The sequence below is a fragment of the Apteryx mantelli genome, chromosome 4 (assembly GCF_036417845.1).
Source record: "Apteryx mantelli isolate bAptMan1 chromosome 4, bAptMan1.hap1, whole genome shotgun sequence".
Classification (NCBI taxonomy): Eukaryota; Metazoa; Chordata; class Aves; order Apterygiformes; family Apterygidae; genus Apteryx; species Apteryx mantelli.
This window is the reverse complement of record NC_089981.1, coordinates 31526492-31543276: the sequence shown is the minus strand read 5'-3', so window position 1 is coordinate 31543276 and position 16785 is coordinate 31526492. Positions and strand designations below refer to the sequence as shown.

General features: G+C 35.8%; 1 protein-coding gene across 3 annotated transcripts in view; it reads right to left on the bottom strand.

Moving 5' to 3' along the window:
• Positions 1-451: 451 nt before the first annotated feature.
• The window catches only part of FAR1 (fatty acyl-CoA reductase 1), a 43213-nt gene continuing 26879 nt past the window's right edge, over positions 452-16785 (bottom strand). For 2 of the 3 annotated variants that reach the window (XM_067296158.1, XM_067296159.1), the window contains exons 9-12: positions 15917-16088; positions 8921-9050; positions 5925-6052; positions 452-3414 (exon numbers count right to left, since the gene is read on the bottom strand). In XM_067296158.1, the coding sequence (XP_067152259.1) occupies positions 3252-3414; positions 5925-6052; positions 8921-9050; positions 15917-16088 (593 nt within the window). In that variant the 3' untranslated portion in view covers positions 452-3251. The remainder of the gene's footprint in view (positions 3415-5924; positions 6053-8920; positions 9051-15916; positions 16089-16785) is intronic. The other variant, XR_010884085.1, reaches the window with a different exon arrangement.

Genomic DNA, 16785 nt, shown 5'->3' with positions numbered 1-16785 from the left:
GCAAAACTACAGTGCACTACAAGTCTACCTGAGGAAAATTTATTTTTACTGCTTGTATTTCTGTGTACAGATATATATAATGGTTATCTCCCTTTTAAATTAGGTGAGAAAGCATCCATCTATTAAGGTAAGACAGAAAACGGTATTACAAACAAAAAGGCAATGACAGTGAGGAGAAAACTGGTTGGAGTTCAAAAAAATGTCACTGTGACCAAGCATAGTTTGCCATGTTGTTTTGATAACACCCCACGAAGTTTTAGATTGTTTTCTCTTTTTTTTTAATGCAGTATCAGTTATATTAACTTGATTCTCCAAGTCTCAGATAAGGGAAAGAAGAACACATTCATGTATATGTATATTAGGATGGAAATAATACTATCCAATTAGTTATTTTCCACAAGCTAATTAAAAAAACCACACATGCAAAGATACAATAAACACCGTAACAACATTTTAAAGGGATTTGTTTATTTTTGGTTTACAAACAAAGGCACCCAGTATTTCTGTTTATGTCTTATAAAAGCTCACAGATTTAGCATTTTTGTTTCAGAACGTCTGTTACAACAGCAGAAAAAAACATTACAGGAAAATGCAACTTTTCCTGGTCCCAAATTTAAATACCAATATAACTGTTAAGTGAACACATGGTTTCAAACTGCTCATCTTCCTATTTAACCAGTCAGAGTACCTTCCATAACGTGCTAATCAATTCAGTTAATCTAGCTGACTGTATCAAAATATAGTTCCAGTATTTTTGATCAAAATCTGTTATGTGCAAACACTGGTATGAAAGACTGCAACAAAACAGGGTCTTGATATAGAAAAAAAGTAGTTTCAGATAGAATTTTACAGACTGACCACAGGAAGTGACAAAACTAACGTAAAAAGTCTGATACTGAATCTGTTGTCAATTAAATAGGATGACTGATGAGTTTGTGCAAGATACCAGTAGTGCACAGACAACCGTGGTCTCCAAAGAGGAAACAAGTTAGGTTTCTAAAATGGCAATGTTGAAAGAGTAGAGATTATGTATCCTTACGCTTAAAATAATGCTTTACTTCAATTATTCAATAAAATAGATTCCTAACCAGTGTTCTGGACCAGCAATAATCAATTCATTGGCTCTGTAGTCCTCAGTATTAACAAATCAACATAGAAAGTATCATATATAATGGTTATAAACAACCAAAATTTGTAAGTGAATTGTTTCACAGAAATAAATTTCACAATGTTGATGTATTTGTTTTTTGCCAACTTCAGTCACATGCCAGCATGAGAAGGGGGGTGTCACTGGATTGTAGGCACCTCTGGAAAAAAAAAAAGTCTACAGTGCAGGAATGCTTAAGCATAATTTTGGGTTGAGTAAGAGGATGCTTGAGGAGGCAACTACAGTGTAATACACCTAAACGTATTTGTTAAAGTGTAACATCTTCAATCACAGAAGCCATGATTTATTTTCAGCCACAGTCAGAGGTCTCTCACACAAGGTGTGGTCCTAGACCATTTAGACTTTTAATCACTAACTTTATATATACATAGGTAACAAAAAAAAAAAAAAGGGAACTGCAGTTTAACTAGTTACTACAGAATATTTAGCTTCAACAAGGAAGCCATTATCTTTTCAGAATGATATATACACCTGCATGAAAGGTGTTCTCTTTAAAGTAAGGTCTTCACAAGAATAGCAAAATAAGTTCTTTACACACTTAATCCAGACAGGACAAAAAACTACCAAGGGCAAGTATACCATAGTTCTTCTGTAATTAAGTTATTGTTTGCCTTTTCAAGCAGATTCAAGAACATATTATTCACGTAAAGTATAAACTGATAATTTTAATGAGCAAATACTGGGCAAGGGCGCTGGTCAGTGCATCAGTAAGAGGAACGTTACAATGTTTTCAACTAGAAGTCTATGCCACCAAAATTTAAAGGGAGCTTTTGTGTGTTGTTTTAAACAGGGATTCCATCTTTTCTTGGATCTGCTCTTTTAATAGATATCTTCCCTACCAAAACAAACAGACATGCAGAAAAACAAATTTCTTCAGATTTAACCCTAAGAATTTAAGTTAAATGACAGATGGAAGAATTAACATACTTTGATTCAGAAGCAAGGTGCATCTCCCTCTGCTTGTCCAGTGAAATGAGGGTTTTATTGAGGCAGGGAGGAGAAAGCATGCTTATGCATTGGCATTTTCCATGCAAACTTCATAGCTTGGAGAGATTTAAAGAAAAATCCTAATTTACAAAGAATTTGCTAACTTTGCTCAAAACTTAAAAACAGGTTTCTCTCTTAATAGCCTACAGTCTGTCCAACTACAATCATCAGTATTATAAATAGCAATTAGGCATTTTAAACTCCTTTCAAATACATTTACCTTTCAAAGTCAAGTGTAACATTCACGTGCTGGCTCTGTGCTTCCAATAAAATTATTCAAGAAAGAGGATGGTCAATGACTTGCATCTTTCTTCAGGGTTACATTTCCTTCTATCTAATCAATGACGGGATCAACTCTGCTTTCAAAAAAGCAAATTGCTCATGCTGACATAAATGCAAGTTGTATGAGGGCAATTCCAAGCACAGAACTGAATCACTGAGCACATTCTGAAGACGAGATCAGACAAAAGGCCTTTCAGTAATTAAGGTTTTGTTTGTTTGTTTGTTTTTTAAGCAAAGTAGTCACCCTTAACATCCTTACTTTGAGAGGAAGGGAAAAAGCGGCAAAAAATAAGAATAAATTACAGAAGAGTCCTGCAATTTTTTTCCAGGAGATCCACCATCATTTATATAAGTTTGCAACTTGATAAAACCCTTTGCAATTTAGAAGAATTTCAAATAAATACATCTACAATAGCTAGCAACTAGCAAGTCAATATTTACCTTGCTCAATGTGGAGTAAAAATTAAAACAAAACAACAAAAAAACCCCCAACTTATGTTAAGGCAGATTTCAATCAAACACATTCCAAATTGCACAGTTATACTGGTCAGTGGTCTAAAAATGTTTTCCCCAGGTCAAGGAGTTAAAGTTGTTTTAAATGTTTGTCCAATGCCAATTCAATCTGGCACCTGACCATTTTATTTTCTGTTTTCATGGAAATACACAATTAACATTACATATACCATACCGTATATTTTGCACTCTGATTTAAGATGAAATTATGCTTTTATAAAATATGAGATGACTACATGTTACAGGCTTTGTGCAGTTAGACCACCATATGCACAGATGTCCTAATGCTAAATTCTCTTCTTCAATATCTCATAGTACTGGAGGCTCTGAAGTAGGAGAGGAACTTGTAACACAGACTAACCACAAAGTACCAGATGTTTCTTGCCATTTGTGATCTTGCAATAAAGATACGCCAGATCAGGATCACAAGAACTGTATTGAAGCCATAGCGTATGTTCCTTAACCTGGGTGGGGGAAAACAAAACAAAAAACAAAACACTGAGATTGTATCAAGACCTACAGGAAAAAGAATACTCTAGAAAATTAACTTCTAGTGTAGAATTTAATTTGTTCATCTATTCATCTCTAGATATATTATGAGTGGTATTAAATGGTAACTAAGCAGAGAAGGCTAAGCCCACAGTTCACTGCTGAAAGAGGAACACAGAAGAATTAAGGAACACAGCCAGCTCAGTAGCTAACCACTTACTTAACTACACTTCTGCTTTATAGTTGCTTGATAAAACCTCCTAATGTCAAGGTCACACACTATAACCTACCTATAAGCAGGCAGCCATCACCCAAAAATAGGCAAATAGGCAACACTATAAACTCCCCTCCTCCTAGCAAACATGTATTTAAGCTTCGCATATACATGGAAACAGCTCTGACTGCAGCTGACAAAAAATTCATAGGATTTCCCAGACATAGAACCCAGGCCTCCACTGCAATTTTAAATTAATTCCTTTTCAGGAAACCTCCAGTTTTATCTAAGGATTAAGAAAAACTAAGTGCCCTTTTAGGGACATGGTGACTTTTAGCAATTTTCTCACATGTAAAGATAGAAGCCCTGAGACAAGCAACAAACCAATACGCAGACTGCTCAGAATTCTAAGAAAACAGAGCAACTTCTCTGGTTCAGTAGATCATGACAATTTGTATTTTACAGGGAGCTCTATTTAAGGAAATACTTGCTGCCCTTGTTTTGTTCTACAGGCATGCTGGATGTTATCATAGCCAGACCTTCCACTGCATAGCTTATTCATGTAAAAAACAGACTAAATTTCCATATTACAAAAGTAAAAGTCCAGTTTTTTATTTGAGAAAAGATTCTGCTCAGTAGTTTCTTAGAAATGCCAAATCCCCTAAGTTACCACATCTGGTTAATATTCAAAAAATAGACTCCTCAAACTCTGATTAGCTACAGTTAAGTGCTAAATGGTCACAAAAGAGACTGACTCAATACCTCAGAGTAAAGATATGTTAGAATCTAACCCTCTTGCAACATAATCCCCATATAAACTGAGTCAGGATGAACAGATGCCATTCCAATACAAGACTATTTCTCATGTTATTTTTGGTATGATCCTTTGAACAGAGACAAGGAGTGGCAACTGCATGATAACTCCAGTGCATTTCTGAATGGCATCTAAATCCAAAACTAGAAGAGATCTCTCTTCAACTGTCTCCACTATTATCAAAAATTACTTTTTCCTTTAAAAAGTATATTTGAGTTTTTAAAATTCATTCATCTTTTGTTTGACAAGAGGCAGTCCCCTTTGAGCCACATCATAAGAGAATTCAATAAAAAGCACTCAAAACAGACATGCAAGAATTCTGACATAGTCCTATGGACCCCTTACTTTTTCCAATATTTCTATGTTAGTCAAGTCCTCATCAAGATTCAGAAGGAATCAGTACTTCAAGCTAGAATCCCCTCTCTAAAAATCCAAAAAGCCTGCATTCCCATAATAAACAGTCTGCAAATTGTGTCTATCCAAACCAGATTGTTCCTATCCTACTTTATCAGCAAAGTGTCTGTGAGTCATAAGGTATTAGTGGCATTCAGGCTTATCATAGACCTGAACTGAAACCCAGTGTCTTGCCCGTAGATCCAGATTACTTTGGTGCTATGCCATGTGCAGTGCTTACAGTTGTGTCTCAATATGCTATCACAGGTTAACACTGGCAAGTTTGGCCAGTATACTAAACACAGATCATCCCACACCAATCCATTCTGCAACTGCACAAATTCAAGAGAACAACATGAGTGATAGCCCAGACTACTTCTCCTAGGGCTATCAGGCTTGGAGACAAGAAGCAATACTGCAGAACGAGATGAGTCATTTTAATTTCATTCTTTGAGACAGATCAAAAAGCTTCCATTACCAACTGTCTTTGAATTGCCCAAGAACAAAACCAGGAGAACTGTACCACTAACATTCTGGACAGTGAAGATGCACTCAAATTGGAGGATTTAAGCTACAGATAAAAAGCTAAGAGAAGTCACCTTAGAGGCACCAGCACCAAAGTTTCCTGCTTTGGCGTGGAGAGTCCATGACTGTTTCAAGAGACCACATTCCCAGAACAAACAGTTGTACTTCTATCGAAACTCCTTAAATGAATGTGCCACTCTGTTTGTGTACCCTTTTGCTTTCCAAAAGATACTTGGGTAGAATCAGAAACCTCTATTTCAGTATACGCTAGTGATCAGAGCTATAACCATAATACTGGAATAATATGTAACTCTTAATACTGCAAACAACTTAAGAGAAGCAACAAACAGAAGAGGAAAGCTGATATTTGATTGCTTTAGAAAATGCTTCAGACAACTGGACTGGAAAATAAGAACTCTAGTGGATCTAAGCAGGTGCTATAAAGAACAATTACATCATAAAATGGAAATGTAGTGAATCTGGCAAGGACAGGGAAACCAAAAAGTTATTATGGAAAAAATAAAAACATAAAAACTTACTTATTCAAGTGTTTCCTAGCTGCAGGGAGGCCAGACATTTCTTCATTCAGCACATATTTCTTTGTTCCCATACAGTAATTTTCCATGTATTCTGCCCAATGCAGTTGTCGAACATCAAAATTAAATGTCTGCATAAAATAAAGCTTTCACTGTTAGTTACCTAAAAATTCACTTATGTTGCATTTGATAATTTAAAGGAAATGGTGAAATGGTAACCGCCTTTATACCAGATACTTCTGATTTTTTTTTGATGCAAGGAAATCATCCTGTCCTTATGCATAAGAACGATCCAGATTTAGATCCCATTTCTGACTCAACCAACAGCTTCTTATATGCTCTCTTGCAAACTTCAACCAGTTCATGCCTTATTTTTCCTCATCAGTAATATTCTTCCCTCAGCTTCTGAGTGCACTGCTTTTCCATTTCATCTGTCTGTAAGGAATTCCACTCTAGATATTTAAAAGCTATTTTGCATTATGATGTTTTCTAAGTAATAAAATAATTCTAATATGCTACTGAATAAACACACTGTTCTGTGCCAAGTTCATTGTTTGATAAGAGGACACTTTTAAACTGTGCTTATAGTTGTATACTTATGTTTAAAATAAGAGCCATATGAAAATATTCATCAGGAGAGGAAATTGCTGTGGTAAATGCACAACTCAAGTTTCCCACTGGTGTCTTGATTTCCTCATCTCAAAAGATTCTACAACAGTCATAAAAGTTCCAATGAAAGATCAAGATTTTCCTAGTGAGTTTTTAACTGCACAAATGTTCTTTCAGAAAAAAGAATAAGCAAAATTGTACTAGGAACAAGAGACAAGTAAGCAGTTTTGTGCAGTGAAACTGTATTCAGCTTTATAAAGTTATATATACACTAAATCCTCATACTCATGTTTCCAAATAAGCTGTTTAACAGCATGGCAGGTGTGCTGTAAGATATGATGAATCCCATTCATCCTATATTCATTCCCATATGAAAAACAAACTTCTGAAGACAATCCATCACAATGCGTCTCAGTAGTCTGGCATTCCTCATAAGTTAAAGGCTACTGTGTATTTCTAGTCATGATACAAAAATATATGCATACATGCTAACCAGATTTTTCTAGTGCTACTAAGTTATCAGAAGCTCTAAAACTTCACTTTATTTTTCATAACATATTATAGCAAGAATGTAAAAGTTTCAACAGTTATTTCAACTAGTTCTTGATTACTCTATGCACTTTTGAAATTTTAGTAGTACAAGCTATTTGAAAATACAAACAGTCCAAAGTTCTGTTTCTTTTTACTTTTTCCCCCCAACTTGAGTGCAGTATTTCAGGAAAAGCGCAAAACCAACACTCCACACAGGAATCAGCACAAGCTATTCTGGTTGATAAAAGGCTACAGTGCAGTTTTACTTCCAGAAACTTAGCCACGTTTCCTACTTCGAGACAGTTTATTTGGAAGTTGGGTTACTTTTCTTCAACTTAACTATAGAACTAGATTGTAAAATTCACTGTTTCTAAGTTTCCTATTCAAATGTTTCACACTTCGTTCACCTTTCAAGGCAACTGAAAAATTGTATCTATCTCCAGTCTATATTAGTCTCTTCCATCTGAGATTACCTTTGTTGCTATCTAGATACACCTGCCAACAGTAACTACACTGTCCATAATGCAAGACTAATTATTCTAGGCATCAGAGAGAAGGTAGGTGAAAATGATTCTATTATCTGGGCTACAGCATTGTGCTAGATCCTGCCAACACCAGCAATATCATCATGGCATCACTACAGCAGAGAAGATTTTATAGACAGACATAAGTCTGCCTTATAGGAACAGTTCTATAAAACGGCAAGTTAGTATGACAGCTTGCTGTTTCTAAAAGTTCCCACTCTACTCCCCCCCAAACCTTTCCTAGGTTGCATGTTCCCGCTGTGTACCTTGTGACATTCACTGGATTGAGTTGCTTTAACACATTAAAAGAGCAGCAAAATCTAAACCAGCAAGCAGAGCTGGGTAGCTTGTTGCCTAATTATGGTCAACGCTGTATTTCATAGCGTGATATTTGAACAAGTTGACATACGGTGAAACTTCTCAGAACAGGCCAAGTCAAAAGTCTACTGTGGTTCAAGCAGTTCTCTGACAGCATGCTCCCACAAACTGCTAGAGCACAGTTAATGCCAGGGCATAGTTCTATCAGTTCTCAGAGCATAGAACCCCTATTTTTAGGGACACTAAACACCAAAATCTAGAAGAAAAAAAATTGCAAGAGTTGTTCTTATGAGCTCTTATTCAGATCCTGCATTCAACTAGTTTTTGTTCTCCCTCAACAGCCTACAGGAGTTCTCTGTCATCCTGCTTCTGGTACGCTTTCCTTCCTGCATGGGGCTGTTTTAGTCACACAATGAGAACATACTTCAGAAAGAAAAAGTGAGAGAATTTATGCTTGCATTTCTTAAATACACATGCTATCTTGCCAGAGCATGAAAAGGATATATAAAAGTTGCTACTAGACTAAAAAAAAGACAAACAAAAAAGCCACTCAAAACCCATTGCTCATTCCCAATAAAATAGACAGCAGTCAAGAAGTAAAACCTTATTTTATTCAAAATGTAGACAAAAGTGCGGCAGCTTGACCCCTTGTTTGACATATGAAACAACGCCTTTTATCACATGATCAGGCCACCCTAAGAGAACCATCTCCTTCAAGGGGACCTGCGCCTTTCTTCATCTCTAGCCACTCATTTCTTCTCTTACTGGTTTAGTGCCTTTATAAAAAGGACTCTTCTTAAAACTCAAGTCATGTCACTAATCTGGTTTATAACATGGCTCCATACAGACACACTGACACAACTGAAAGAAATGTGGCAGATTTCCAGAACTGAGTTGGTGCTAGGCTTAGTTCTGTATTACAAGTAGCATTTCCAGTTCATTTTATTGCAAGTCTAACACCAATAAGCTTATTTTTCACTTTCAGAGCCTCCACACCCATATCGCACAGTTACTTGCCTTTTTGTCTTCAGGGTTTAGTTGATTCATTAGCATAGTCATATTTTCAGTATTCCAGATCCAGGAATTGCTTGTAAAGTACTCTAGTAACATCATGGCCTTATGAAGACGTGTTATTGTTTTCATCATCCTGCAGTCCAAGGATTGGTATGTACAGGTTACAGCAGTAAAGATTAGTTCAAACAAGGAAAACAGACAATCAGATTATAAGTTTCATTACCCTCCAACCCTCCACCCTAAGTTAATACATCCCAACTTGCTCTGTACCCAAAACATGAAAAATTAGATGAATAGGATATCTCTGCATATTACTCAAGTAAGATGTTACTTGATTTTGGATATCCAAATTCCAAATGGAATGTGAACTTACTGAACAGCCTGATTTTTTTTTTATTCCTACTTCCCAGTGCAATAGTAAGTTTCTTCTCCAAAAAGAGTGACCATCAGAAGACAACATTTTACCACCTTTTCTTTTTATTTTAGGACGGTAATGTAGAATGTCTTTAACTTACTCTTCACCCTTAACCCTACTGCTTCTGCAGCAAAGGGTGGGAAATATTTAAGGGGACAGCTAGACCACGGCATGTTCTAGTAGTTAGCCAATTGCTTCTAGGCTACTTCAAAAATATGCAGAAATACTTTCCATCATCCTTTATTATGCAGAGGAGGAAACTCTGCAAAAACATCACTTGGAGTACAGAGAAATTATGCTATAAGGATCAAATTTGAGCAAGTTTCCCTCTGATCAGACTATCTGAAGATGGATCCAAGAATGTGAATTATCCCGTCTCTTTGTTGCAACGTTCTCCACTTTCCAACAAGGTTGCTACAGGAGGTCACTCAAATTGTGTAAGTACTAATTAGTACCACATAGCCTAATACTATTAAATTCCTGCTTTTGAGGTTCAAGGGATTTTTCTATCTCACAGAATTGCTTCCAATCTGATCCTTATAGCAAGATACACTGATTATTTTAAGCATAGAGGAGAGGGGTGGAGAACAAAGCAGAACAACCCAGCACTAATAGGCTGGTACTTACTTTCTGAAAGTAAGATTTGTTCAAGAAACATAGTAGCAATTAAGAACAACAACAACAAACACCACAACACTGATTTTTCTCTGAAAGCTGCCTTAGTGCATTCATACTTGTAGGAGGGATATAGCACATAGTCCCAGAAACTCTTCCAAAGAAAGTATTTTGCATTGCATAAGTGTCCCCTACTATTATTAATGGCTGGCAATCTCAGTGTCTAAGGGAATACAGAAATTGCCTCTTTTTGTTTCTTCTTGTGAAATGGAGTAATACAACATGCAGAGATCATTGAAAAAGCAGAGTATATTTGAATGGAAAAGCACAAACTCTCCACCTCCATGGGTACCTATTTACAGATTGAGAGTTGTATTCAAATTTTAGACCACTATCTAATTTCTTTAATAGACATTCCTGGATGCTTTCAAACACCTGTTTATAGTTTCTCCAGTTAGGCAAGGTGGCAGTGGTGGGAGTTGAGCTGAAACAGAGTTCCTCTGATTTAAAAGTATTTGAGAATATTGAAGGACTGAATTAAACATCCAAAAAAAAAAGGGATGACACCCACAGCAAGTGTCTTAAGAGTTATAAATTAATAAAAAAAAAAATGATAAAAAAAAAGAGAGGACTGTTTGAAGAGAACTCAGAACCTGAAAAGCAAAAATCTTACTGGTCAGGAAAGTCAAAAAGATCTTAAGGAACTGTCCTGGACAAAAACAGTGCCAAACTAAACACAGTGGCTAAATGCTTAGACTCTTCTGTGGAGGTCTCTCCACTGACAGTCCTAAGATTATTTAGCTTATTTGACTTGCGCTAGTGTGCTTCCCCAGTTCAGTGTGTTCTCGAGCTAAGCTGGAAGAGCAGTTGGGTTCCAGTTAGACTACTCTGACTGCTACAGTCTAAGAAAACTTGCACTCCTACAAAACACTAAAGAGTGCAAACAAAATCTGAGTAGGTAAGCGTAGATTTACAGCTTGCCACTAGCCACTGGCATTGCTTTTAGGTCCTCTTTTTCTGTAAAAAATAAGCCAATTTAAACCTCTGGTGGGAATCTTGCTGCCTCTGCTTATGGAAGGGGTCTCGGAGCATAGTTAAGCTGCTCAAACAGCAAGCTGCTAAAGACAGTCCTTCTACCCTACCTCAGCTGCAGATTCTCTCTCTCCCTCCATCTCACACTGGATTTAGTGACTGGCCACAGAATCAGTTGATCAATGGAATTTTTTTTTCTCCTTCTTTACTGCAAGGTTAGTTTCTTGCTATATCAACCAAAAGAACCTAGTGACTCCACATTCTCTCAATTACTAGATCTGACAAGAGGGAAGTGACAAGAACATGTAGCTAAGGGATGGAGGAAGAGGGACCAGCTTCCTTGGTGACAGCTTGCTAGGTTACACTACATCAATATGAAACTACACTCTCTCTGTTGCAAAAGAAGAAAAAAGTATGGTTATATCTATGAATATAAGAGGGTGTCACAGGTATGTCAGCAATGAATGTCAGTTAGTGGACACTGTGTAGCTCTAGCAGACTAAGTTTTAGTAGAGAGACTTCATAATTTCAAGGGCACCATATTCCTCTTGCAAGTGGGAATACACAGATGACTCAAAAAAGAATATAAACATACACAGTGAACTTTATCTCTCAACCTGAAGTTTTGAAATATACACTTCACAGGTTGTTCCAGAGATAGCAATTAACTTTAAGTAGTAAATATATCAAAACCACACATAACCAGTTAATATAGTATCAAACGCAGCACCACACTTTCTTCATAAGCTGATCAGCAGGTCTGATTTTTCTGTCTTAAAGAACTGAAGATCTACTGCAGTCACCAAGTCAGTGTGACAACATGCAAGGCTTTCACCTATACTATGTAGAATTTTGCCTCTATCAGCCAGTTCTTATTCCCATTAGCACAAAAACCATTAAACAGATCAAGAAGTACATCACAGAAATTAAAAGTTTTAAGCAATAGTTAAACAAATCAAGTATCCATCATTTCAGTGAGCATGTTTCTATATGAGACGATAAAAAGCAGCCTGGCTGCACTGCAACTACAACTGCATTCTGAAGTCTTACACGCAAGCTATTGTCTCCAGGCTAAAAATAGTTTTGATGCCAAATGCAAACTGATACCTTCAATGAATCTATGGGTTGCCAATATGCAAGTCTCTACATAAGCATTACAGAGACAGTTCAAAAGAAAAAAAAAATTTTTTTTTTTTTTAGGATTCTAAAATGCATCAGATAAGCTTTCAGATTTGTCAAATGACACGCATTTTTATTTCACTGTAAATGTTGAAGTGTAAGACATTGGAAACCTTATCTTTCTAGCAACTCTGTGGTTCCCGTAAGTGGATGCAACTTAGAAAAGTGTTTCCAAGACCAAAAAAAAATATTAATCTATTCAATAAAAGTGTACTCTTCATTCATTACTGGTTTGCAACACAGTAACTATGTGAAGGGTGCTTCACGTTATATTCTAAGAAATTTTAATTCAAAGGATACATATGAAATGATCTCTTCACACCTTCTCACACACATCAACCACACCTTTATTTCAGCTTTTCAAAAAGCAGTAACAGAAAGTTAATTGCTGGAGAAATCCCTAAACTACTACCTTAATTTAATGCCATATTCTGTTTTTCCAGAGTTACTGAAAAGATGTGCTGGGTTAATATTTAAGGGCTTTAAGATTTCAAAGACACTGAACTGCTTTTAATAAGATATGGTTCTGTTGTGCTAAGCACTATGCAAAGTTACAAGAGAGAACTATACCTTAAAACTAATTAGATTATTAATAAGCTTTGCTATGCAAGTATGTAAGTTTCCAAGTATATATGGCAAGCTACTGACAATACTATCCTTAAACCTGGATGCTACAGATTATCACTGCTATTTATGTATTGCCCAACATCATAAAAATCTGTTAAGTATAACATATGAATTCCTCATTGTGCCATTCAATCCTTACAGCACATGTTCTTTCTAAGTATTTCAGCACAAATATTTCTTCCTTCCCTTTCTTTAGCACTGTTAATATTAACAGAAAAAATTTTAAATTTTCTTATGAGAAATTCAAGAATGTACCACTGTATGCAAAACCCAGAAAGTCCATTGCACTAAAACCCATTGTTTTAACTGCTTCTACAAGTAAGGTGCACAAGAATTATTTGATATGGCAGAATTAATTCGAATTATAAGTTCTCAAAAACCCTTTAAATAGAATTTTTTTCATTATGAACATATTCTTCTAATTCTGAAAAGTCATAGCCCTAAATCTAGTTCTTCCACTTGTTAGATGTTTCTCATTCACTGACACAGTACAATATCCTGACAGTATGACAACAGTGCAGTTAAACCTATACAGTAATGTCACTGCTTTGAATTTTTCTCCATGGTGTGCAATAAAGTCATTAGAAAAGCGTATTCAGACTGAGCGCAGAGAAGGCAGGCTATTGACCATATGAAGTCAAGAGTCAGCACAGTATTTAAGTTCAACCGTGCAGTTTTTACCCCTTTTTTAACTACACTGTTCAAGTTTTCTTGCTAAATTGCAGTCGAAAAAAAATCGTCTTTTAAATTAAGCTAGCCCTCTGTCACTCAGGACAATATTATGATGAGTCAGAATCTCTAATAATGTTTCCAAGGCTTCAGCAGTTTCCTAGTGCGTGCTACCTGGTAATTAAAACCATGGGCCAACTGGACTGAATGACCATAGCCACAGCAGTAAACCTTTATACCAGTACCATCTACAGCCTCTCAGATAAACTGACTTTCAAAGTATTTTGAGCCAGAACATTTTTATTATTATTAATAAACAGACCAAGAGTAAAATCCAGCTTTTAAGTTTTTTTGTTATTAAATAACCCATGAAGCCCATTAGGATTTAACACTGCATATCTTGCTTGTATCTACATATTAATTTCCTTCCATTGCTCCCATTGTGCAATCCTAATAAAAAAATAAATTAATTTAAAAAAGAGTACTATGTAATAAAAGCTATATTTCTGTAAAGGGGCTGGGTATCAAACTTAAAAGCTTTTCTTCAAATGTCTCAATGAAGGGCGTTAGACCAACTTTCACAAACTGAACAATCACTTTTTCTTTCAGTTGAATTTTCCATCTTTCCTCCAAACTGGAAATCTTGTGCACGATAAGAAACTCACCCACCCATGACTAAATTAAATCAGTCACTGTTAGGAGTATTCATATCAGTAATACTTCACAGGCTATAAAATAATACTCAATGTCACTAATTGTACTAGTACTGATTATAGTTCTCTATTCCATCTTTGGACATCAAATAAGAATGTCAGAAAAAGCAAATAAAATTTACATTTTAACATTGGGAATGTCAAGACTATAAAAGTTTCCTAAACTACATTGTTATTCACAGCATTGTTTTACTCCCACTGGCCAAAGTTGTACTCCTACTGGTCAAATAATTAAAAGATTAGACTCCTTTCTATGACTGACAAGATTCTGAGAGTATTCAATTACTTCCTAATCATTTGAAAGACAGCAGGCTGGCATTTATAGTACAGTTTTTAAGTAAGTGATGAAGTTGTCGCATCTGTCAGGGAATTTATATCAGTTTTTACTAATAACACAATCTATGTTGCAAGAGAACCTAAATGCTAGCATCTCACTTACATTCGGCACCTTATTTTGATCTGAAAAGCTTATATTTTTTTTTATGTGGGGATACTGCTGTACAGGCATGGCCTCCTACCACTGCTGTTACTGCATTAGACTGTTGAGTAGGCTTGGAACAACAGAACCCAGGGCAGTTTAGAAGAGTTCTCCTACAAACCATTTATAAGGCTTCCTTTTAGTGATCCAGTGCCAGGTCCATTACAACTTTTTACCCTCCTTGTATGACAGACCTAGACTGTGGGACAATGAATGAGTACACACTTGTGTTAATACACTGTCAACACAGTGGAGATCTGATATAGTCTGAAGACAAATACTTTTGAAAACTTAATATATGCAATGAGTTAAGATCATATAACTTGGCAAATCTGAAAAAAAGTTAAGTGACACCTTATATTCCATCTATGTAATTTAGTTTAGCTTGCTTGGAAGAGTTACGCCATTTTCCCACTTAAGACATTAGCCACATACTAGTGTAAATATTATAAACTGAATGGAATGCTGAGATGATACGAAACAACCGGATCAAGTTGTACCATCTATAGGAATAACCCACATTTAACTTTCTTTCCCCTTCCATTTTCAGTTTATAATAGCAACAACAATCTTAGTGCAAGCCACCTCCTAGAGTTTAATGACTGACTAGGATTCTGACCTGAGACACATCTCAGTCAACACTGTTCAGCCAATCATTAATCTTAGAAACTCAGTCACTAGATTGTTATTGCTTATAGTTAGTAAATCTGGATAGCGCCCATGCCATGTCTTCTTCACAAGTCTCCACCACCTTATCAGCAAGTATTTTTAGCCCTGTCCTTCTTACCATGGTTTATGACCTGTCAATCTGAGCAAAAGATCGTGCAATAATGCAGGTAATATATGGCTGACTGTAGTCCAATATTGACACAAGAGGGGGTTGGAACGTAAACTAATATTAGGGCGCCTTATTGCACATTCTAACGGATTTGTCTTGAAATTCAAATTTATGTGGTGTTCTGTAGGAAAAAATAAGGATCAACATATTTTGAATATTTATGATTCAGGAATGAACATCATTAGTTAGATCTTGTATTCTGTTTACCTTGACTACTCAAACCCCCAAACAAGTAAAATATCCAACCAAAACATCCTCATTTTTGCTAGAAAGTTTAAAGTCACTTTCAATTCAAGGACCTATTTTCAGAAAAAAAGGCTGAATTTTAGTCACAAAGCATTCAAGGGGAAAAAAAGTCAATATACATTATAGTGTAATCATAGCTTTGTTTAAAAGTCAGAGGAACAGATAAGACAGAGCTAGTCACCATTACCTTGGGCTTCTTCCAGTAATCCTGAGGTATATATCATACAGGAATGCCGGGGCCTTATGGCTTACAGCAATCCAGTAATGATATAAAAGGTGATTGGAAGTTAGATTTACATTGGGCCGTCTGAAGGCCTGTTCGAGAGGATTCCTCTTGAAAGTAGAAATTACATGGTATTCTGAGAAAGAAAAGTTGTGTAACAGCTTTGATAATAACCATGTAAAATTTAATGGTTTTCAAAGTACATTACAGTGTACAATATTTACTTCAGTATGTTATTTAAGTAACCAAACTAACTTTTCTACCATCCATAGAAACTAAGACAGTTATAAACTTTTAACCTGAAATACTGTTAAACTGGTTCTTAGTATATCAAGAGGTCTTTTATGCCTTCATTTTCAGTATCATGTTTTACTGTAGCTTCTCTCTTTCTGTTCCTCTTCCCTACCTTAGGAGTTGTTGATTTCAAAAACTCATAGCAGTTTCAGTTTATATAGCACATAGAGCTATATAAAACAAAATATTCCACTACAATTCATAGAGAAGGCTATTCTAATCTCTCACATGAAGAATAACTTAAAAACAGATTTAGGACTCGACAAGCAACTGAAGTGCATTTCAAAAGATACATTTTAACAAGTTATTCATATTTAAACATTAAAAAAAATTCTCATTAGGATTGGGCTTTACATGAAACTCCTGCTGAGGCCTAAAAATGCTGTACATTGAAGATATGCAGGATCAGACTCTTAAATAGTTATGTGGAAATTCACTTCATCTTTCTAATCATCTCTTATAATTTTATGCTGTTTCTTATAGAAGTATTTAAATATCCCAATTAAAACTGGGATATAAATGAAGTCAGTAGTTCTCCC